Raw genomic sequence first — 24,820 nt, 5'->3', positions numbered from 1 at the left:
AGAATTACTTTTAAACCTTTCAAAGAGAAGCAGTGGTTGCTTGCGGACAAATAAGTAAGCAAAAGAACCTCGAGAAAGGCTATAACCAACGCAGCGCTGCAGGAATACTGCGGTCAAGCTATCCACTCCTACGTTTTTGAGTGCGCGCGTATTCCAAACCTTACGGTAAATGCTTTTCCGCATGTCGCAACTGTGCACAAAATACAGTGCACAATGCATCACTTCCTTCACGTTTGAACTGCCATAAAAAACATTCCTCCAATAAGTAGATAATCATTGCAATGGATTCTTCTTCCAGGTGGTCAATACTATATGCATACAAAGTTTGGACTGATTTTACTGTACAGTTTGTTTGTTTTTAATTTGAGGCAAAGTCTGCACAAAACACATTACATGCAGTAGACAAATCATCATTCCCCTCAAGTTTGAACTGCCATCAAAACCATTCCTCCAATAAGTAGAAAATCATTCTAGTGGATTCTTCTTCCTGAAGAGAAATACTATCATCATGTCAAGGTTGGATTGATTTTACTGTATAGATTTTTCAAAAATTAGAGGCAAAGTCTGCACAAAACATAGTACAAACAGTACAAAAATCATCATTTCCCTCAGGTTTGGACTGCCATAAAAAACATTCCTCCAATAAATAGAAAATAATTCCAGTGGTTTGTTCTTCCTGAAGAGGAAAGAGGAATACTATTATCATGTCAAGTTTGGACTGATTGTACTGTATAGATTTTTCAAAAATTAGAGGCAAAGTCTGCACAAAACACAGTATAAACAGTACAAAAATTATTTTCCCTCAGGTTTGGACTGCCATAAAAAACATTCCTCCAATAAGTAAAAAATCATTCCAGTGGATTCTTCTTGCTGATGGCCCATACTATCATTATGCCAAGTTTGGACTGATTTTACTGTACGGATTTTTCAAAACATTAGAGGCAAAGTCAGCAAAAAATACTGTACATACAGTACAGAAATGATCATTTCGCTCAAGTTGGGACTTCCATAAAAAACATTCCTCCAATAAGTAGAAAATCATTCCAGTGGGTTATTGTTCTTGAAGAGGAATATTATCATCATGTCAAGTTTGGACTGATTTCCTCATTCTCATATAAATCAGCCACGGTGATGGTTAGTCCTTTTGATAAGTTGAAGTGGTCATTAGTAAGGATGTCCACATAAATTTTGGTGCCAATTGATCACCGTTTTTGGACGTTATAAGCAATGAAAGTACAATGATTTCCAATGGAGACTTTGTAATCGGTTCCTCCAGTGACTCCGACCGAACAAGGATAGAACGGTAGGGGGCGCGGCCATTTTCCTCATTAACAAGAGGAGTTATTCATGGAGACACTTATTTCCTAATTTCTCCCAAATGTATTGATAAAATAGAAAATGACAACTTTTTTCATTTTCCTGATCCAGAAATATATAAAATGAACTTGTTAGTGAAAACATGGCCATCCCAGCTCAACCATCCCTTTAAACATTGAAAATTTGTTTTGACTGAACCAATGCAATACAGTTAAAAATATTCATATTGAAAGATCTGAAATAGATTGTATACCATTTTACAAATTCATCTATCTCGTGCACCGATTTGCATTACCTGGCTGACAGCCAATCAGAATGATTGTCACTGTCACCACTTTGCAGATTGACGTTGGTGGCTTATTCATTCAATTCATATCCAAAAAGCACCATGACACAAAAATATACTAATTTGCCATAATTCTAAACACTAATTTTTAATTTTGATTTGTTCCCACTTCCACCATGAATGTGTTGAGCAAAATTCTGGACACATATGCATTCTACTTTATGAAACCATGACTGAGGGCCGCACAACAAACAATGACCTCCCTGCTATGTTAACATACACATTCTGGTGTAAAGGTAAAGCTGTAGTCATATTGTGAAGAAGGTTCATTGTAATCTTTGAGTGTAGTAGTACAACTGACTCTATGTCCTTAAAGTCTGCTGTGCAGTTGGATAACTAATGGTGTGTTTGAAATGTTCGGATGCAATTTTTGTCATTTGCCCGTATTGAGTAGGTTGACATGAACTTTGTTCGCCTCGTGACCATGTCACACACAATGTGGGCTAATTAGTGGACCGGACTAAAATACATATCTGCCTTTGCTTAGTTCACCCCTTTTTTAAAACGTGTCGTGCTCCGCCCCAAAAATGGGCGAGGGGCCGTGCCGGAGGGCCGGATCGTTCCGCCCTTGGGACAGACTGCCCAGCTCTGGGATAAAGTCTTTTCCATTGGCGGTCCCTCTCTTTGGAATGACCTGTTAAATGTTAGTTAAGACTCTCTCTCCATCCATTTTAAAAACTTACTTTAAAACACATTTTTTTAACTCTATGGGTTTTGACTCAGCACGTTACGCGGCATTGTTTCAGTGTTTCATGGTGTCTGCTGTTTTTGTATTTGTTTTGACTATCTTTGTTATTGTATGACTGATTATTACTCCACAAACAGAACTTTGTATGCAATGGCTGTTTTAAATTACACCATAAATAAATTTGAGTTGAGAGTTGAAAAAAATGGTGTGCTGAATTTATTCAATTTTATTTGAAGTGGTTGCATGAAATAAAAGCATCTGGATCCAAATGTATATTTATTTTTAAGTTGAGTACCGTATTTACCGGGATATAAGGTGCACCTTTAGATAAGCCGCACCCACTCTATTTTTAAAAAAATAATGAAAAAAACATACATAAGCCGCACCTATCTAAGTTGAGAAATAGGGTCCGTGCATTGCACGTCATCGCTGACGTCGCTACCGGGGTAGTATATTGGGAGCGCATTGGAGGCGACGTGACTACTGTTGTTACACGCAAGATGAACTTGCTGTTTCTTGCTTGATTTAGACGGCCGAAATATAGAAACATGGTGAACCGTTGCTGTGTTAGGGGGTGCAGGGATGCCACCCACGATCGCAAAGGAAGAAAATTAAAAACGGACGGAGTTTTTATAGGTTTCCTGCTTGGCGGAAGACCGAGGGAACCCTCGTTTTGAACATGTCAAAACGAAGTCCAGTGGCTTGGTCATCGGCTGTATGATGAAAAAATTTCACCATAAACAACCGTCCGTCTTGGGCGAGAGTATGCTCCGTACATTTGCATAGTGGTAATTAAAAATAAAGTTGGGAATCCTCTAGCTTTCTCTCTTTTAGTGACTTACGTGCAGTGAGTGAGGTAAAAGGAAAGAAGGAATGATCAACGATCACATAAACTGTTAAAAAAGGAAATAAGTATGTTCGTTTGTCTAGCGTAAGTGGACCGTTCACAAACAAACACTCCGAATTACGGTGTTGTTGTTGTTTGCTGCCTTCATCATCTGCAGGTCCTGCACCTACCCGTGTGTAAATTGCACATGAATCGACAAATACACAGCCTAGTTCATCACATAATTCATAACCTAGTGCATAGCGCCCCCACCTGTTCCAACTCCACCTGTAGTCACATCCTGTTAATAGCAATTGTACACCGCTCAGTGGTATTTTATTGTGTTGTAATTCCGGTTAGACCGTCCCTACAGGTGGAAGAAAAATCCGCCGAATAGCCGCACCGGACTATAACCCGAAAGCTTCAAAACCTAGGAAAAAAGTTGCAGTTTATAATCCGGAAAATACGGTAGTAGTCTATTTATAAAATGTATCAAGATTCAAATGATCTTATTTCGTGCAACCACTTGACAAAATGACATTGAGTAAATTCAACACACCATTTTGTTCAGTGTCCTAATGACTACTAAGTTTCTACCAACTTTTAAAGACTGCTAGTATATGATGACATCAGTGGAATGTGTCTGATTGTTGGCCCAATAAGAAGTCATTTTATATGCTGTAATGACAGGGCCTGTTGGTGAGTGGCTTTGTATTTGGGTGACTTCCATTTACAGGGAGCAGCCCTTGGCCAAAATATGAAATCCCACAGGTCACAAAGTGCAGATGGATTGACTGCAGATCTTTGTAGTTTTTATTGCCTAATTACTTGCTGTGGATTAATGAATCAAGATTCACAAGAGGTGGCTCCAGACTTGCACCACCACCTGCTGGTACCTGCTACAGTACATAATCTTGACTTAATCACGGCCTCCTTTTAACTCCACTTGTACAAAACACATTGTCAGAATGACACCAAGTAGGGGAAGGTGATTTATACACTACGTATCACAGATCCCATTAAAGCATAAAGGATGGGGCAGCGGCTTCTGAAATCTCCAGCACATTCACAGCAAATTGATTTTATTCAGATGTTGATGGTCTTGTGGGGCCGTATAGCTCTTTGAAAAGTTGAAAATTCTGATGGGACACACTGTTTGCATGTGAAGCAGGGAGCTAAACTTAAACTTAAATTAAACCCTCATACAGCATATTTGACACTCTTGCATTTGAGTGAAAATTAATTTTCAGCCCTCTAAGAAAATAACTGCTGATTTAAGTGGCCCCTTCAACCTCAGCTATTTAAATAATCAGAACCCGCATCTCATTTTCTCAGCCAACTGATGAAACACTCTACTAGACACCAATAAGGGAAATAATCAGTAGGGGGATAAAGAGATACTGTTGGAGGTATTTCAAATCATGCGCAAGCATCTGCTATGTAAACCTGTCGCAGACCGAAGGATAACCACAATTTAGGTGTCCTTGAGCAAGGCAACACATCCTTAACTCTTTTAGCTAACATCACATTGATTACCAGATACCATTTTTTTTGTAAGAAAAATGATTGGAGTTAATCTAAAACTATCATTGACATTTCAACAAGTCTAAAATAATCAACATATCACATGCATGACACAGACTAAGACTGCATTCACAAAGTTAACCAAAGGGCTTATATACTCAACTTTGAATAAAAGGAAGAACAAACAGTAAATATATATAACACGTCAACCTTCCATCTTCTCCCTTTTGTCTATATTTGGGCTTTGAATGACGTAACACTGATTTTAACACAAGAATACCCCGACTCCATTAGTGACAAAGCCTAGGCATGTCCTGGATGACGTCAACCTTCCAAACCCCTCCCTTTTGCCCATATTTGGACTTCCGATGATGTAGCACTTCTGGTTTTAACAAAAGAATACGCCGCCCACTCTAGTACAGACCCAGGCATATTGCCCCTCCCCTTCGCAACAAGGCCTGCCCCCTTCTGCAGTTTGTACCTTCCCCCTCACGTACACTTGGGTTACTCCCATTAGACGCGCGATGCCTTTCTTTTTGCCTTTGTATTGAATCGTAGCGATGTTTTCGGCGATGAAACTGAAGTAATTGATCTCGTACAAACCCAAAAACATGATTTAAAAGGATTCCCACTGCTCCCACTCCATTGACATCTGACAACTGACAACTATCTTGATGTATAAATGAATATCGATGCATCCATTAAGATGTCATTATCAATATGATAGCTGGAGTCTACGTTGTAAACAAATGTTTTTATGTGTCGGATTGGACTTTGGACAGCCACACAAATAACCAACCACCAATTCCAGGATTTATTGTAATGTGTGTTGTTGTTGGTTAGTGTGTGGGTGGGTGGGTGGTTGAGGGTAGCGGGGGCGGTATATAAGGATATAAGGTTGAATAGCTAATTATGGAACAGATCATGTCCATGTCAGACAGGATTTGAATCTGATCACTCACGTTGAAAGATCTTCCTGTCTGCCCTGTTTTCTCAGTGCAGTGTCAAACAATAATTTTCAGCACGCCATATAATTACATTATAATCTAAACTGGCAGTATTTTTTTATCTTAACGTCAACAGGTCAATGTGCTTTTGTGTCGTGCAAGAGAACCAATCTCTGCTTGAGTGTGACAAAGACATCCATCCTTTGCTACATGAGAAATTAATGAGTCAGTGTTCAAGCGTTAGAAAATCTACATTTTCATGTAAATTTGTGTCAATGCCAGCCAATATGTCTATCACTCAATAGCTCTCTTTTCGGTTTTATTGCCCCTCCAAACAATCAATACAACAGTTGAGAAAGCCCAACACTTATTTATGCTTACAAACCTTCTCTCATCCTCCATCAATCCATCACTCTGCTCAAAAAACAGGTTTCAAGCTAACAATCTAGATAAACACAATGTTTGTGACCTGATACATTTCCACGGGATTATATTAATAATAATAATAATAATACCATCATTATTTATTATTATTATTACTATGTTATTTTCTTCCCAAACCTTATTGGTAAAACTAAAACTAACACATGGTTGAGTAAAACCTCTTGAGTTTATTGCGCTGAGCAGCCACAGCTTCCCCCCCAAAATTAAATAGGATATTAAGTATACAGGAATGCACTTTATTATAACTCTGCAATGCTACTTTATAACCGTTAATGATCCATCTGATTTTTCTTTAATATGCAAAACATTTTCCAAATTATTTAAAGTGTAAATAATTCACAGACATGAATGCATTAAACTTGATTTGAATGTTTGTTTTGTCCCCAGTTAGATTTGCCTCTGATTCATTCTGATGTATCTGCTTCATAGTTAGCTCACGTGCCATGTTCCAGGCAAGAAAAATATAGAACATGCCAAGTCATTAGTTTGGAGATTCTTCACAATACAGGAAAGAAAATATCAGATGTTGTATACAACTGTTGTAGTAGACACATTTGAGTATAAGGACTGCTCACCTGTCCCATGGGAGCTCAGAAGCAACGAGACGATCAGCACAGCAATCCCAGGCAGTCTCGTACTCCTCAGAGGCATGTTGAAAGCACGTTACTGCGCACAATATCAGTCCTGACTGAGTGGAGACAGTTCTCTCCTCTCCCGTTCGCTGCCTTTCTCTCCTCCAGCTACACTAGGGGACTCAGTCTGCTCGTGCAGGCGGGAGAAAAGGAGACGCTCTCACACCGTCTGCACTCCATCAAGTGATGGAGGGAAGATAAAGAGAAAGAGAATTGAAGGGCGGGGGGATTACCAGACAATTTCAGCTATACACCATACGGTGTTATGACAAGTTAAGGATTATTATTGTTTTGGGGTTTTATTTTAAACGTATATGTTCTGTCCACTTGTAAGAGCTTTCTTTTATTTCATGTCTGTGGGGCATCGGGACAGCAAAAAATACACTGAGCAGTTCATGTCCAACACTTGAATAAAACTGCACAACATTAGCTAATCATATTGCACTTTGACAATTTGCGCGATGATGAGCGATGAGGGGAAACGTTTAGCAATATTAAATCTTCACAAAGAGACTCCACGAGGGCCTGGCATCATACAGCCCAGCAAAGTGTAGCCAGACTGATTTTTACCATCGAGAACACATGGATTAGAAGATTTGTGTCTTGCCATATTCACATATGACAGTAGGCTCACATTAAGTTTCTAATGTACGGGAGTGAGAGACACTGTTAAGAACATCCTGCTATCTGTTACATCCTCTAGGTCAGGGGGCTCCAAGCCTGGTCCTCGTGAGCCCCTATCCAGCCTGTTTTATGTTACCCTGTTTCAACACACCTGATTCAATCACCTCACAAGCTTTGCACAAGCCTAATAACGATCATGATCATTTGAATCAGGTGTGTTGAAACAGGGTAACATACAAGACGGGCTTGGATAGGGGCTCACGAGGACCGTACTTGGAGATCCCTGCTCTAACTTGACTGTTTTGGTGGTGGGCCAGTGAAAGGCTTTGAAGGAGTATTTTTATAGAGCTACACAGACCTCCACTGACTAACCAGAGGTAGGCCTTTCCTAAGTACTGGTATGATTTTGTCACACCCATTATCAGACCAAGGACCCAGTTTTCATTCTGGGAGCGGGTCTGACGCAAGGTGAAGTCAAACTGTGCGTGCGGGTGGAGTTTCCTTTTTTTAATATTTTGCTAGACTTTGCGCTGGTACAAAATTGAAGTTACGCCCGTTTAAACGGCAAGCACATGGGCACCAGTCTACCAAAATAGGGCCGCATGTGTTGCTGTTTTCCTTCTGGTCCATGGTGATGCCCAGCCTTGTATGATTTTTTTTTGTCAGCAGTTCTTGGATGGAAATGGAAAAGGAAATCACATTTTATTGTCATTGCACATGTCACAAGTACAGAGCAATGAAATTAATTTGACCATTTCAACCCGTCCAAAAACATGGAGAGATAATGACACTTAACACAGGGGGAGACACAAATAGGAGGGTGACGGGTTGCCAGACGGCTCCCCGATAAGTAATGGAGAAAACACAAGGTAAAAACAGGGGAAAAATCACCTCCCCAACTATGCTACTATGAGGGGGCACTGTGTGGGATCAGGAAAAAAAGGCCTCAGCACGTAGCGACATAAAAACAAAATAGATGTCTGACTTTATTCAAATGTTGTGAATTGATTTGTGTTTCTATGAGTGTGTAAGTCTGTGGGCTCGTTCCTGCCCAACTCCTGGAATACATCGTCTCTGCTGACTGATGACAAGAAACATGGACATGGAGATGTCCTTGATCCACTTGCAATGGTCACAGGTGAAGAAAATATGGGGATGATTACTACTTTGATGCTAATGACTGGCCTGTCCAATACCCAGACCCACATCCAATCAAGAAACTCTGGGTCCTTCATCAAACCCAGCCACAATACATCAAAAAATGTCCAGGAAATCATTTACACCTGTGTGGCAGCATATCTCCTGAGGAGACCATAGGCTACTGGACGCACAGCCAGAAATTCACAACAGTCATATATGACTGTAAACTATACAATTAATACCAACTCAAATAAAATAAGATGTTGCTTTTTTTTACTTGAAGAAATCAAATGCTCATATTCCCGGATCAAGTGCATGAGTTTTGAGCGATTTAACATGTCATATAGAGATTCTTAGGCTTGAGTCATAAAGTGCTTCATAAGTCGGCAAAGAAATTTACTGTCGAATTAGTGTGTCATTTTACAATAAAAGTATTATAGCAAAGCACTGTGACAGCACAAGATGAAAAGTCCTAGTGCGGGGCTTTACGTTAAGGGAGGATTAGTTGGGATTTTTTTTTCCCTCTATGACATTTGGATGTTACAGTGACGGATACACCATGCTGCATAAGCCATCAGAGACTAAATGTAGTAAATGGTGTGCCAACTGTCACACAACAACGATCCAAAAACCTTCAGTTTCACTTAGAGTAGAACTGTTAGAAAAATGACGATGAGTCTTAAGCAGGAACAAACAGTGGGCGGTATGGTGCTTGCATCATTTCACCTTTGAATGCGGTGTAGCTACTGCCATCACAAAGTGCTTCATTATTACACGCACTGTAAGGAAAAAATAACCGTGCAGAAATTAGGTGACACGTGTGGAAAGGACGATGACTGAGAAGCAGCGCATGAGAGGAGGCATGTGTGGAGACGAATAACATCACTCACACATATACACTCGTACACACACGCGCACACACGCAAGCTGCAAAAGTATCCCCTTGTCTTTCTCAACTGAGAGCACAAAAAGGACTCAATCGACTGTGTAATGGCAATATTGTCTCAAATGTATTACAAAAACAGTATATGAGACTCCTAAAAGGTGTGAATCACAAGATTCACTTGCTTGTTTATAAATAAAAAAATTAATAAAAAAGGAAAGATTTTTCACTTGTGACCAAAGATTAGTGACATAATGCACAGTTTACACCAGTCTCAGAACATACACTTCTCCTGTCTATTAATTAGAAATGTGTGATCATACATGATCAGAACGTATTCAGATGGACAGTTTCTGGATTATTTCATGTACCGGTAGTTTTCCTAATCAACAGTTGTGCATTCAGCTAATTAAACTGAGACAAATGTAACAGCATACAGTACTGTGTGCTAACATGATCTGTAAACAAAAAGCAGCATTGCATTCTCATCGTTGTAATGCAACTCACTGAATTTAGGAATGTACCCATGGGAAAAAGGCTAAAGAGTATAATTGCTTAACAGTTTCAGCAAACCCATTGTCTTAAATCTGTCCAAATCCAAGGAGATATAAATTTTGACCAATGCTAAGTGCTCAAGTACTATTGGAAAACACAACAAATCTCTGAGGTGGATGGTCGCTGTGGACTATAAATCAAAGCTCAGTGGGGTACTGTGTCACAAAATTTTGTAGCCCTTGTTTGTGGGCCTTTTACATTATGCTTTCTCGAGGGGAGTCGGGGGGAGACTTATTTTATATACATGCTGCTATAAAACTGCTTGTGGCAAAGAAAAAATACAACAAAAAAAAACTCAGCCGGAAGATTCCTAATTTTAATTAGAACAAAACTGCACACTCTAATAAAAATCAGGGAACATTGATCAAAAAATTAGTTAATTTTTTAATGAGGTTATTCCAACACTTAAGCCATAGAGGTGTTCACTAATTGATGCACTGTTTGTTACCATGTCTGATAAACATGCGGCCCATTTATTTCTCCAACATCACTCTTTGTGATCATTAAACTCTAATAAAATTCCAATAAATAAGTCCGGAGTCAAGTTGTGGTTGTTTCCAAATGTCCAAATAATTCTTCCTTATGTCCAAATGATGCTTTCAGGTAATGCTGAACTTGAAAAATGTTATCTCAGAGCTAGGCCTGCTTGCATGCCTATCTCTTTGTTCACACACACACTTGAGGTGGCCATCTTGCTTTTAACCTTTGACCTCACCAAGGAGAGCAGACCTCTAAATGGAGTAGGCATAACTGGCCATTAGGGGCCTACTAAACAAAAATGACCACATAAAGGTCAAGACTTCAACAACAGAACAACTTCTACATTAATTTGTCACAACTATAACAAAACAATTTACGTTCATTCCACAAACAAAAATAAGTGATTTACACAAAAATACAACTGCTTTCAGAGAAAGAGGCTCCAACGCAACGGCCCCGTATTGGTATGGCATAAGTAGAACAATACTAAAACTAAATGTCAACATGGAGCCAACAAAGTAATACTTCTTTATACTTAAACTTAAAGTACTAGCATTAGATAATTGGTAGGTAACCAAATTATTGTTAAGAAATAGTCAACAATACAAATGTCTAAGATGTGAGATGCATTGCGAGTATAGTGAGCATGTAATGCAAGATTATGTGTAAGCAAAGCAATAAGCAAGCAGTTTGTAAATGTTTACGCTATCAGAGGTCTCTACAAATAGGCATAGCCTTCTTATTGGGCGCTCCATTCCACACGTCTTGGTTTGCAGACGAACGTTTTGGACTAGACCCTTAGAGTCTGGATATGTCTCAATTACTCTGGCCATTAGCCATGATCCACGTGGTGCTGTAGGTTCTGCAACAAGCACAATATCTCCTTTCACAAAATTCTGTCTCTGTCGGTTCCACTTTGACTGCTCTTGGAGCAAAGGAATATACTCTTTGATCCATCTTTTCCAAAACAGATCAGAGATGTACTGTACATGTCATTCTTACAGAACAACCCTGGAGGAAAGCTCGGTTGGTTCTTCAAAAGGAGGAGACAGTTAGGAGTTAAAGCCTCCAAGTCATTCAGGTCGCTAGAGACAGTGGTTAAGGGACGTCCATTGAGAATGGATTCAGCTTCACACATAACAGTATGTAATCCTTCATCATCGTGACAGTCAAAAGGGTCCTCTTAACAATTCGAATCAACCGCTCCCAGACACCTCCATGGTGAGGGGCAGCAGGGTGGTTAAATGTCCACTTAATACCATCTTGAAGAAGAGCTTTCTGCATCTTCCGTTTGTTCCAAGCATTCATGGCTTCTCTTAGTTCTCACTCTGATGAGTCAAAATTGGTATCATTGTCTGATCTCATTTCTTTTACCTATCCTCTTCTTGACACAAAACGCCGAAAGGCATTGATACAGGAGTCTGTGTCAAATGAATGGGCAACCTTGGGATGAATTGCTCTGCTGGCAAGGCAAGTAAAGATGACACCATAGCGTTTACTTGTGTACGGCCTCTTTTCACAATAATTGGACCAAAATAATCTACTCCTTCCTAAGTGAAAGGCGGCATATTGGGAGTTATGCGGACCTTTGGTAGGTCTGCCATTTTTTGCTGTCCGATGTTCACTTGAAGACGTCGGCATGTGGTGCATGCAGAAATAGTTTTCCTTGGCAGGGAGTTGGCTGCTGGTATTCAGAACCTTTGTCAAAGGTATGAAACCATTTAAGGAAGGAGGATCTAAGGAATAAACATGACTATTCCTTTTACCATTTGATTTTCCCTTTTGCAGCGCAGCCACTTCCTCGGGGAATCATTCAGCCTGACAGAGGCATATAATGGCGGTTTCTGCCTCCTTCAGGTCGTCTGCTGTCAACGTTCCAACCCTCAAGCTTTCTTTAAATTTGACCATTTGGTTTTCGGCCAATCTTGGAGAGTTCACAGACAATTTTAGTTATTTTTTCTTGTTCTGAATTTGAATTAGAAGAGTTTTCAGTTTGAGAAACTAAGCTGCTGCTCTTTGCAGGTCATTCCAATCAGAGTACTAATGCAGGAGGGTATTTGTGGCATCACAGTCATTGATAACTAATGTGTTTACAGGAACTTTGTTTTTTTTTCACTTCAGGATCATCTGTAGTAAGTGGGATTGAGTCAACCTGAGGTTTAGGCCAATTCTTCTCAAGTGTCTTTAAAAAGGCAGGGCCTGGGATCCAACTGCAGCCAAGGAAGGTTGTAGCAGCTAACCCTCACAAAGCATTGTCTACAGGTCTTTGTCTTTGTTCCAACATGTCTCCACTGCATAACCTGTGTTGCTTCTCTGCTTCAGCCTACTCGGTTTGCTACAAATGTTTTGTATCTTTGGCTGTCATTTCTTATGTATTTTAGAACAGACATGCTGTCTGTCCAGAATACAGAACTTTTAAGCGGTGTCTTAAGTTCTGTGGTCAGAATCTTCTCTATTTTCACTGCAAGAGCTGAAGCAGTTAGTTCCAATTAGTTGCCACACGAGCTTTCCCCATTATGAAGGCGATGTGGACCTCATTCTCATCATTAGTTAGTCGTAAGTAGCTCACTGTTCCATACCCCTTTTCTGCGGCATCACAGAAGTGGTGCAGTTGGACTGAGGCAATTGCTCCAAAGGTTTAAGGCTTTATGCATCGGTCTATATTCAATAATGCAATCTGCTTGAGTCCCAGCAGCCACTCTTTCCACGATTGCACGATGTGTGATGGTAACTCGTCATCTCATCCATAATTATTCTTACAACACTGCTGCAGGATATGTTTGGCAGTGAACAAAAAGAGGGCTATGAATCCTAGTGGATCATACACAAATGCAGCAGTGGACAGTATGCCTCTTCTTGTATATGGTTGCTTCTTCAGCGAAATGCTGAACTTGAAAGGGTCACTGTCTGCATACCATTGAACCCCTAAGGCTCTTTCCAGAGGTAAGGTTTCAGTGTCCAGATCCACGTCCTTTGCCACTTTGTCATGGTCTTTTCTTGGGATGGAGGCAAGCACAGCTTTGCTGTTGCTCATCCACTGTGTTAGGTTAGATCCTTCTTTGGCGCAGGTTTCGTTGACATCCTTGGCTAAAGCAATGGCATGTCTCTCTGTTGGAACCGACTTTAAAAGGTCATCAACATAGAAGTTGTTCTCAATGGTATCAAAGGTCTCAGCTGGAATTTTACCTTTATTACCTTTGGCTGTTTGCTTCAGGGCATAACTTGCGCACCTTGAAGAAGATGTAGCACCAAAGAGATGTACAGTCATCTTGTAATCCTTCAGCTCTTGGCTGACATTCCCCTGTGGCCACCAAAGAAATGGTAGATAGTCCACATCTGATGTATTGACCTTGACTCTGTGAAACATACTCTCAATGTCAGCCGTGAAAGCTGTTCCAAACGAAAGAGAAGAAGAACATCAATTAAAGAGCTAGTCAGATTTGGACCTTGGATGAGTTGACTGTTCAATGAAACACCATGGAAGGATGTTGAGCAGTCAAATACCTCACGTAACTTCCCTTTCCTGGGGTGGTAGACTCCATAGTGTGATAATGTTCTGTTTGTGCAACTGGTTCTGCATATCCTTTTTCAATCATGGAATTGATAAATAATCATGGAATTGATAAATGCAGTGTAGAATGCACAGAATTCGGGGTTCTTGTTGAACTTCCTTTTCAAAGATTTGGCACGCTGTTCTGCCATTTCCCTGTCATCTGGCATCTTGAAATAGTCAATTTTTAATGGAAGTGGCAGAAAAGTGTCTATCCTTTAGTTTAACTGAGCTATCCATCATGTCCATGAACCGTTTGTCTGCAATTGAGATTTCAGTCTTTTCTGCATACTTCTTTTCAGGGAAATCATGATTATATTGCTGAAGGAGCAGGTTATCCAGTGTTGATACTGATATGTGATTGGCAAGCAGACACAATGCCGCGTCTGAGTCCTCAGGCCATTCACCATCCATCATAATAAGGTCTTATCAATATATGGTCCACTACCTTGGCTGTTAAGAACCTCCCATGGCTCCTATAGCTTGGGTGCATTGTTTCCAATTAGGAGTCCTATTTCTGCATTTATCTGTGACAGTTGGATCTTCTTTTCAATAAATTTCAAGGGCACATACAGGTCTCAGCAGGGCTTCTATACATTAACTCACAATTTGTTTGTTCAGGCGAGGAGGTCCAGGGTCAAGTTGTGGTTGTTCCCAAATGTCCAAATACTTATTCCAAATGTCCAAATAATGCTTCCTAATGTCCAAATGAGGCTTTCAGATAATGCTGAACTTGAAAAACCTTATCTGACCGAGGCCTGCTTGCATGCCTAGCTCTTTGTCCACACACACACAAACACACATTTGACTTAAGGCGGCCATCTTGCTTTTAACCTTTGACCTCACCAAGGAGAGCACACCTCTAAATGCAGTAGCCATACCTGGCTATTACGTGAGGGGCAAAAATGGCTACATAAAGGTCAAGACTTCAACAACAGAACAACTTCTACATTAATTTATCACAACTATAACAAAACGATTTACGTTCATTCCACGAACAAAAATAAGTGATTTACACAAAAATTCAACTGCTTTCAGAGAAAGTGGCTCCACATCTTCCTTTTTCGGCTCTGTGAATGTCCGTGGTGTTGTGTATGCATGCGCGGTGCAAAGGTTACAAATGTCATTTGTCATTTCATCTGACCGTCAATCAGAAGCACACAGCCCGTTGGTATGTAGCCATCTACTAACGCAGATTCTCATGCCATTTTTGCTATTTATATACCTTTCATTAGCATCTATTATTATGTGTCCGCGCTAGTACTGGAAACTAATTAAGATTAAACGGGGAGTTTATATAATTTACGAGACGCGGACGCTCAAGCACGAGGACGCATCGAGGCACTCACACGATCGATTGTGGCAATATGAGTGACTGATATTTTACTTTTGCACTGTGGTGTATTGGATGTTGTAACTGCTGAATGAACTGCAAAGTCTGTTGAAGTATATGTGTGGAAGCGATTTTGTGGGCAGCGCGTTTCTTTGGTTGCCAGTGACGGGTGGCGGCGAGCCGTTGTGCGCCAGTGGCGCTACGCATTGTGGGTAATGTATTTAATTGTAGTTGGTAATGATTATTTTGAATACGTTTTGTGATTAAAATAAAATGAAACCTTTTGTTGAAATGAATAAAGACTATACATTTTCAACACTATTGACACTAGTTATAAATATCCATCTTATATAATAATCAATTGTTTATAATGTAATTTATTAGTATCATATGTGTAATTCATTAGAAGATAACAATCATAGTGAAATCATGTTTATCTGTTTTGTTCCAGGTTTATGACCTGTGGTTGATTGTTCAATAAACAACAAAGACGAATACGAGTTGTGACCATTGTGTGCTTCTGATGAGCCCGTTTGGAGAGCAAAAAACTAAAATATCCGAACACACATTTTCGAATGTATATATATATATATTTTTGAGGTTTACACCGACCTGTAAGCCATAAATAATGTGCACTGTTGCTTCAATGCTGTTATTCTTTTTTAATCATGTTTTCATTGTTTACTTTTCCAACTTTAACTGATCATTGTTTGTAAAACGCACATTCGAATAAGTTTAGTAACAGAAACAATAAGCAGAAACAATTGACAAAAGGAAAAATGTTTTTTTTTATAACAAAATGTATTTCATACTTATGAAATATGATGCAGAAATATGATGATGAGGAATGTTATGTCATCATGTCTGCATGCTGATGGGTACTCTTTCTGTCAGTATTTGTATTTATTGCTGCTATTGCCAATCACCCTTTACATGAATTTGGAAATGGGCTATAATTTCTGTGTGTTCTCGACTTCCGTTTGCTCTTGACATCTCTTGCATCCAACTGGCAGTGTCCTTTTGTGAATGCAGTGATCTTTACTTCAGCACATGATGTCAAAGCCACCATCTGGCAGCACCAAATCACCTGGTAGCAAGTCGTCTAAAATGCCAGTATTTTCAGTTATGTGCCTGTTCCTGACTTGTGAATAAATTAAATGGAGCACAATACTGTTACACCAATAAGTTACTTCATGGTTGTGTTGTGTTTGTGGTGGGGATATGAGCTTGAGCTTTAAGATTTGATTGGTTCTGAATGAATATTTCCAAACAGTCCAAACTTAGAGCCAGAGAGTTGCCAAAGTTCTCCACAAACTGATGGGATATAGTGCCATGCAAGGCATCTCTCCCAAGCCAGTGCGCCAAGGTAGTAATACGTGCATGGAAGATATTTAAGTCTTTAATCCTGTTCCTCGAGGGACACTGTCCTACCTGTATTTGAATCAAGTGTGTTGCAGCAGAGAGAGATGGACAACAGGCAGGCAGGACAGGCCCTCGAGGAACAGGATTGAAGACCCTTGATTTAAGGTGTCATGCAATTTCCTCGACACTGTAGCTCTGTCTATATCAGGGGTATTCCAATCCTGTTCCTCGAGGTGCACTATCCTGCCAGTTTTCAATCTTTCCCTGCTACAACACACACAAAGTCTTGCATGCACGTCACATTGTCGCCCGTACTCCCATAGGTAATTTCTTTCCCAGCTGCTTAAATGCTAGGCGCCAACCTAGCTTTCGCTGCAGCAAGCAGTGACTTTATTTATACCATATAAATACTGCACAGCAGCAGCAATGAGCTGCGTGATGCGGATCCTCTCCTCCGTGGTGACTAATAAACTACCTCACTAATAAGTAGCGTTTTTACTGAGGAGGCAAACGAGGAGTCGCTAAGTGTGCTAATCGCTAAAGTGAAATGCAGAGTCCGGACCACCCAAAGTGCTTAGGCAGATGTCACCAGGTGACTCGGCCCTTGCCTCACCCACAATTGACGCACTGATTGGCAACAATTAATCCCAATCAGATCCAGGTGCGCAGCCTGGGCCAAGGGGACTGTGATTGGAGGGCAGGGTACATGAGTTGTGCTCTTAAACCCCTCTCTGTCAGACAGCAGGAGAGAGACGCAGGTGCAACACGTCCTGTGAGAGGGCTGAAGTGACTGCTGCGCTGGGCTGCGCTGGGCTGCGCTGCGCTGGGCTGCGCTGGGCTGCGCTGGGCTGCGCTGGGCTGCGCTGCACTGCACTGCACTGTCCAACGAGTGACGGAGTTCTTGCCGCCCTGCTGGTTCGAGTCCCCCCCCACTCCTGAGCTGCTGCCCATCCGCCATTCCCTGACGTGCTTACCTGCCTTGTGTGGCCGTGGACTGCGGGTTGTCCCTCACTTGAACTCTTTTTTTTTTTTTATTCTCTTGTTTTTAAATACATGTTGTGGTGTGAGTTTTAATGCGACGTTGCTGTGAGGTCATAACCGCAGGCTCTGGACCAAGGTGGCACTGGACAGGAATGGCAGCTGGATTGATCGGGACCTTAAAGAAACGCGATACCCATTGAGTGAGGGGGGAAAGTGGCCTTCAAGAGCCTGGCAAGAGACTCCCACGGCGCCCAATAGTGCCTTCTATTCAAAGGACTGGTGTCACTAGAATAAATAAAAGAAGCAGATTGCTGATCCTCTGTACTCTATTGACGTGTGTCATTCCTTGGGGCAAACGGGTACACAGCGGTTGGCATGGCACCCCCAACCGGTCACACATACAGTCGACTTTTCATAGAAGTCCAGCTAGAACCGCGTTAGGACAGATAGCCAGCAGCTATGAACAGAAAATGTGTATTACAATTAAAACGTATTTAGATATAAAATAAGGCGACAGCTACATTTACAATTTAGCACATGTTCTAACACCGGAACACGGTGTCAACCTTGACAAAGAGCGTGACGTCAAAGGTATATTAAATATTTATATCATCAATGTTATTTACACATAAATGCATATTCATACTTGATGGCAAGTAGTACAGTCGGATTTGCCTTACTTGAACCACTCACAAAACCTCTGTAGTGTCCTGGCATTATTAGCGTACTGTACTGAATTAGCTTTTAATGTTTTTAATGATATAATGGAATTTTCTGTCATGTTTGGAAATGTTACTGTACACTGTGAATATTGCACTTAATTTTATTTCAAGAAAATCGCAAATCAAAATCGCAATATCTGTCAGAAAAATTGCAATACAATTGTTTCCTAAAATCGTTCAGCCCTACTTCAAACTGCACGGTTATTTTCTTTATTGACACTCGAAAGTCCTTATCCATAAAAGTACAAATCTTCCCCACCAGCTCCGGTGTTCTGACTTCCGTCCCCATCTCACACCTCTCATCATCTCTCACAGACTGTCTGCCACCCTTAAAGTTTTTGTTCCAACGGAACACGGAGGGTCTGCACATTCAGGTTAATCCATAAGCAGTCTGAAGCAGTTCATAAGTCAGCATAGCTTTCTTTCCGAGGTTAATGCAAACTTTTAAAGCATATCAGGCTTCCAAAGTGTCCTTCCATCTCGACTGCATTCTGCAAGAAGTCAGCTGTGACGAGCATGGTTTAGTAGGCTTTGCTTAACGTCCACGTACAGCTGTCTCTTTTAACCTGGAATGACAAAAATTGGTATGCTATCTCATTAGACATATAGTAGTGACATATCAAAATTTCAAGAGTGTGGGATGATAATAACTGGACCTACGAAGAAAGTCTTAAAAGTTCTTGAAGGCACCTCATACATCTTTCATTCATCAATGCCATTAAGTCTAGAATACATATATGCATACCCCCAAAATACATAGCCATACTGTATAACACATACATACACTCAAATATTATATACATACAGTGTGCAATGTATAGTATACACATACATATACATTTATACTGTACTAACTTAACCATACATACTTTAAGCAAACATATACATACAAAAATGCATCATCATAGTTCAACGGTTACAATGTTACAGCTTGTATTCATGTACTTCATGTAAAAGTTGATCATTCCTTCATTCCTTTCACCACGCGTATGATTGCTTGTGTGTGACACGACTTGGGTTGCTAACCGTCCCTTAAAAAAACGGAATCATCCCGTATATAGAAATATAAGTATGCATCCCGTATTGAATAGTAAAGAGACACACTTTGTCCCGTAGTATCGTGAGAGTCAAACATCCATCCATCCATCCATTATCTATACCGCTTATCCTCACAAGGGTCACGGCCGTGCTAGAGCCTATCCCAGCAGTCTTCGGGCAGTAGGCGGGGGACACCCTGAATCGGTTGCCAGCCAATTGCAGGGCACACAGAGACAAACATCCGCACTAGAGTCAAACATAGTCCGTAAAATCAATGAATTAATGAACAACAGTTCCCTTTATATGACAATCTACGGTAACAGTCCTCGGCCCTCCCCTGCTCTGCGACCGATGAAGTGACAGCACATTTGTGCATATCACGATACAGAATCTGCTTATCTTATTGATTGAGGTAATGTTAGTTGCTTATAGTAGATAGCGGAAGTCAACAAAGCAGCATGACTAATTTGTTGTCCACAAGGCAACGCCAGAGATAGATAAAGTGTGTAACTATGGTATGTGGTTTTTTTTTAACACTCCGATCAAAGTTAAAATGGGAATGTGCAATGAAAGTCAGCATTGTATGGACAAACATAATTTTGGGATAGAATAAACAAGTACAGTTGATTGACAAGTATGTTAAATATATAATACATAAAAGTAATACATTGATGAATAATATATATATTCCCACAGCCTTACATTTAGTACAAGTTCAAACAGATATGAATAATTTTTACTGTACAGTCAGTCGATATACTACACTTTGAATATAGTAAAAAATAAAAAAGGGTACAAAATTGTGTACATTATTTTTCTTTTTTATGAAGAGTAAGTTGACTAACGTGTGAAACAAATGTTATGCTGAACTGATTAAAGTTGAGCTCATTTTGAGCCTCATTGCTCAGTGTTTTACTCTGCAGTAGTCAAAGACTTTTCTGCCAAGGCTGAAAGTTCATTACCCTTGGCAACACATAGTGAAAATTCTGATTGGATGACAATACAACCTTCTAAATTATATATTAATAAATAAATATATATATATATATATATATATATATATATATATATATATATATATATATATATATATATATGAATTAATTGCAAACATCAATACTTTTTCTTGAAGATTGATATTTAAAATTGATCGCTCTAGATCAGAATATCGATATGTCGGTAACTATACGCCCCTCCCTAGTTGAAGGCAGTCAGGTCAGTCGTCCCTAACGATGAGGTGCCCCTTATTTATTTTTCAGGGAGTTGGCTACCCTATACACGACTAACGGAGGTACAGCTAGAGAATTCAATCATTTATTTTTTAACTTACCATTATACTAATGATTGTCGGTTGTCGAAGGTGAATTTTTTTCATCTTACAACTGACAACCAAGCCATCCGACGTCACTTTCTCAAACGAGGGAAGCGGTCTTCAGCCAAGCAGGAAACTTGTGTAGTCGGCTGTCAACTTTTCGTGGGAGGTATTGTTGCACCCCCTAACACAGCAATGGTGCACCTAATTTTGGCCAGCTAAATCAGAGCGAACACCACGACAAATTATGTCTGGTGTTTTGCATTGTACAACAATAAATAGCCCACCACCTCCAAAATGGTGGCTACAACACAAGAAAATCAACAAATTCTATTTATTATATATTCTATATTTTATATAGAATTATATAATTCTATTCTGTCTATATTATCTATATATATCCAAATTCTATAATTCTATCTATTTATTTATTTTAATTCTGATAGGCCCTTGAGTACGTTGGTACCCGTGGTAATGAGCCAGTTTCTGGAAGAATTGAAAAGGATTGGTCCTTCCAGGGCGGCACAGTGGTCGACTGGTTAGCACGTCCGCCTCACAGTTCAGAGGTCGTGGGTTCGATCCCGGCTCCGGCCTCCCTGTGTGGAGTTTGCATGTTCTCCCCGTGCCTGCGTGGGTTTTCTCCGGGCACTCCGGTTTCCTCCCACATGCCAAAAACATGCATGGTAAGTTGATTGGATACTCTAAATTGCCCCTAGGTGTGATTGTGAGTGCGGATGTTTGTCTCTGTGTGCCCTGCGATTGGCTGGCAACCAGTTCAGGGTGTCCCCCGCCTACTGCCCAAAGACAGCTGGGATAGGCTCCAGCACGCCCCGCGACCCTTGTGAGGAGAAGCGGTACAGATAATGGATGGATGGATGGATGGTCCTTCCAGTCATTGAATTAATTAAAAACTTTTTATCTGTGTCAGATTTGGAAACTTTGGAGGAAGCCATCCATATTGTATTCCGTAAATATCCTCAGTTAAACAAACAATATGATTGGCTCATTATGGTCGCTCACAACAAAAGCAACTGTAAAAGAACTACCATAAATACAGTCGGAGACAATGGCCGTGCGACGATGTGCGGTCCACCATTTGAAGATGCCATTTATCTAGGCCTACTAAAAAAACAAAAATGTTTGATCATGTCGGCCTGGAATAAACCGTCTGTTTGGGAGTTGTAGCAAACCTCCGAATTGCCAATCCACCCCTGCTCCTGGATGTGTTCCATGGGTCCACTGTATCATCAATATATAAGTTGCAGGATGAGTCATATATTTAAAACCATAATGGCTGTTTTAACACATTTAAAACATCCAATTTTAAGACTTTTATATTCACCAATCAAGCATAACTCCCGCCACAGACAAACTGCTTTGATTTGTAGATTAAATCATTGTAGTAAATGTTTCCTTTTTCTTTATCATGCTTCATAAAAGTCTTTCAAGATTAAAAAAAGAAAGAAAGAAAGCAAAAGAGAGAGCAAGCAAGAGAGAGAAAGAGAGCAATAGACAGTGAGCGAGAAAGATGTTCTTTTTGGGAAGCTAGACGCTGTGAGGTTGCTTTTTGATGGTGTTGGGGCACTTTTAGCTGCGCTTATACATCACAAATATTTTTGAAGTGGAAGAGATTAGTGTGATTTTTAGGGTTTTAGGGAGGCTGTGCCTTGACATACTTAGGCAGGTTTGGATTTTGAAATCCAGAAAGTCAGTGACTAAATTGGTGATGCATCCAGTTGCTTAATCTTCTGTATTCTAATAGTAGCTACACTCAAAGGATACAATATTAGGTACATTTTCACAATTCCATGTAAAAGTTGACTTTCACTCACTTCAGATGACAGGTATAAATGTAATTCAATGTATCTTATCAGGGTTGTACTTTTCATTGGTTTGGTACTGGTACATTTGACCAACATATTTCCAGCATGTAATTTATAATCTAGATCTTGAAAGGAAAGGGATGGTATTCGCCTCAATGTAATTAATTATTATTTTGATCTGATGAGATATAATTAATTTTCTTGCAGCATATAATGATGGGCTGCCTATTATTAGAATTGGAGGTGCTTTGGGGCATCTAGTGAGAGTGCAATCTCTCCTGAAATATACACTATTGTTTCTAACTAACCAAAGTATGGGCAAGACCGTCTATGAAACATGATATTCCCAGTGTGTTCACATCCTGCTACGGAAAATCATTTGGCAGTTACAGGGAACGAGGAGCTGCAGTATTAGACATGGCAGTGTGGACTATTCAGACACTGAAAATGGTTTCATTTGCTCAAATCAAGATCAAAATCTTGAAGCTGTTGCTGTGCATACTCTGCTTGGCCATTTAGTCAGAATCGCAGACGGGCGGCAGTTTGAAATTAGGTGGACTGGCCTACAGTATAGACAATTTTTTCACCCCCGGAAAAAACGGCAAATGACGGATGACAGAAGGGTACCCACGCTGCAGACGGATGACGAATAACGGATACTCAATGTGTAATAAAATGCCCAGCTCTGTCAGAGACGTTCTGAGGCTGTTCAAGTCCAACATGGAAGAAGACGACTTCAGTGGTTTCAGTGAACAGAAGAAGGATGAATAAAAACAATGACTTTTCTGTTATGTTTGAGCCGTTTTACTGCCGTGTTACAGGCGCTGTTTGGAAACAAGGTACTGTATGTAAATAAATATTTGACGGTACAGGTACCTCTCATCCCACGCATTGACGTGTGGTGGTGGTGTGGTGGTAACCAATTATATAACACATTGAAAAATGCTTCACGGGTTTGTGCACTTGTATCATTGCTCTTACCTGTTGCTATTTTTCCATCTACATTACAGCTGGTTGGGAGTGCATTTTTATTTGGATTACGCAGAATAAAAATGTTGGTAGGATCAACTACCTAAAATGTACAGAAACTGGGTAACTATACTGAAGCAGGATTTCTTGCTATCAAGGAACAGTTGGCAGCCACGTCTCTCATGACGTTCCAGAACCGCATAGCGGTTGGCATGCTCCTGGCGGAAAAAGGTGGGGTTTGCACAATTTTTGGTGAACAGTGTTGTACATTCATACCTAACAACACGGCCCTGGAGGGGTCCCTCACCAAGCCCATCGACGGCCTACGCATCCTTAACCACAAGATAAAGGAGCACTCTGGTGTGGACACGTCTCTTTGGACAAAATGGTGGGATAAAACATTTGGTAAATATAAAGATTTGGTTTTCTCTGTCCTGGTGTCTGTGGCTGTGTTTTCAGCTATTCTTACATTGTGTGGATGTTGTTGCATTCCTTGTATTACGTCACTGCTCACTCGGTTGATGACTGCAGCTATTGCACCCACGACGTCCAAATTGAAAGAAATGTATCCGTTGTTGCCAGAGCTGGGCAATCCTTCCCTGGGCCGGACCGGTCGGACCCTCCGGCACGGCCGGATGCCCATTTTTGGGGCGGAGGGGTGGGGGGTGACAAATTTTAAAAAATGGCTGGACTAAGCTTGGCTAGAAGTGGATTTTAGTCGGGCCCACTAATCGGCCTTCGTGCGTGTGATGTGCTCGCGAGGCGGCCAAATTTGATCTCAGCCTACTCGGTGAAAGGCTTCTTTTTAGGCTTCTTTCAACACAACTTTTCATTGTTGTCAACAACTGTCCGGGAGTATATTCAAGCTGCGCGCAGCACTCAAGTATGGCACATCATGCACTTTCCTACTTCCGGAAATACGCCGTAGCAAAACTGCTGTGTGGTGGTTTGCTGGCATGCTTTTATTTTGAAGGAAGTGTGAAGGAGGGAAGTGTGGAAAATAAGTAACTTGTTGAATGCTTGCAGGGTTGCAAAAAAGGGTCAAGTGCCCAGCTCTGGTTGTCGCTTTATCGTGCAGGTGAGGGTGATTTTGACACTTGCTCTGATGCTCCTGATGACATTTCGTTTTCTTTTACAAATCTCTTTCCCAGTAAATTACATTGACAACCTCAAGTGTAATTACATTTGTTTTCATAAGAGTGATTGGGCAGATTAAAGCCTTTTTGGAGGGCCTATTCAATGATATGAGGATTTGTGCAAATGTAAGAAAAATAGGGGAGAATGTAAGAATAATAATGTATATAATTTTTCATGGCGGCACGGT

The 24,820-nt window shown here is 40.5% G+C and overlaps 1 protein-coding gene across 1 annotated transcript in view; it reads right to left on the bottom strand.

Annotated features, from left to right (window-relative positions):
- LOC147138044 (contactin-associated protein-like 4) overlaps positions 1 to 7,440 on the bottom strand; it is a 173,975-nt gene extending 166,535 nt beyond the window's left edge. Inside the window, 2 exon segments of the mRNA XM_086047238.1 lie at positions 6,668 to 6,893; positions 7,359 to 7,440. Coding sequence (XP_085903364.1) covers positions 6,668 to 6,743 — 76 coding nt within the window. The 5' untranslated portion in view covers positions 6,744 to 6,893; positions 7,359 to 7,440.
- Positions 7,441 to 24,820: the final 17,380 nt, after the last annotated feature.

This window comes from Filicampus tigris, chromosome 12 (genome assembly GCF_054856515.1).
Source record: "Filicampus tigris isolate MCC_2025a chromosome 12, RoL_Ftig_1.0, whole genome shotgun sequence".
Lineage (NCBI taxonomy): Eukaryota > Metazoa > Chordata > Actinopteri > Syngnathiformes > Syngnathidae > Filicampus > Filicampus tigris.
Note: the sequence above shows the minus strand (reverse complement) of the source record. Positions and strands in the feature narration are given on the sequence as shown.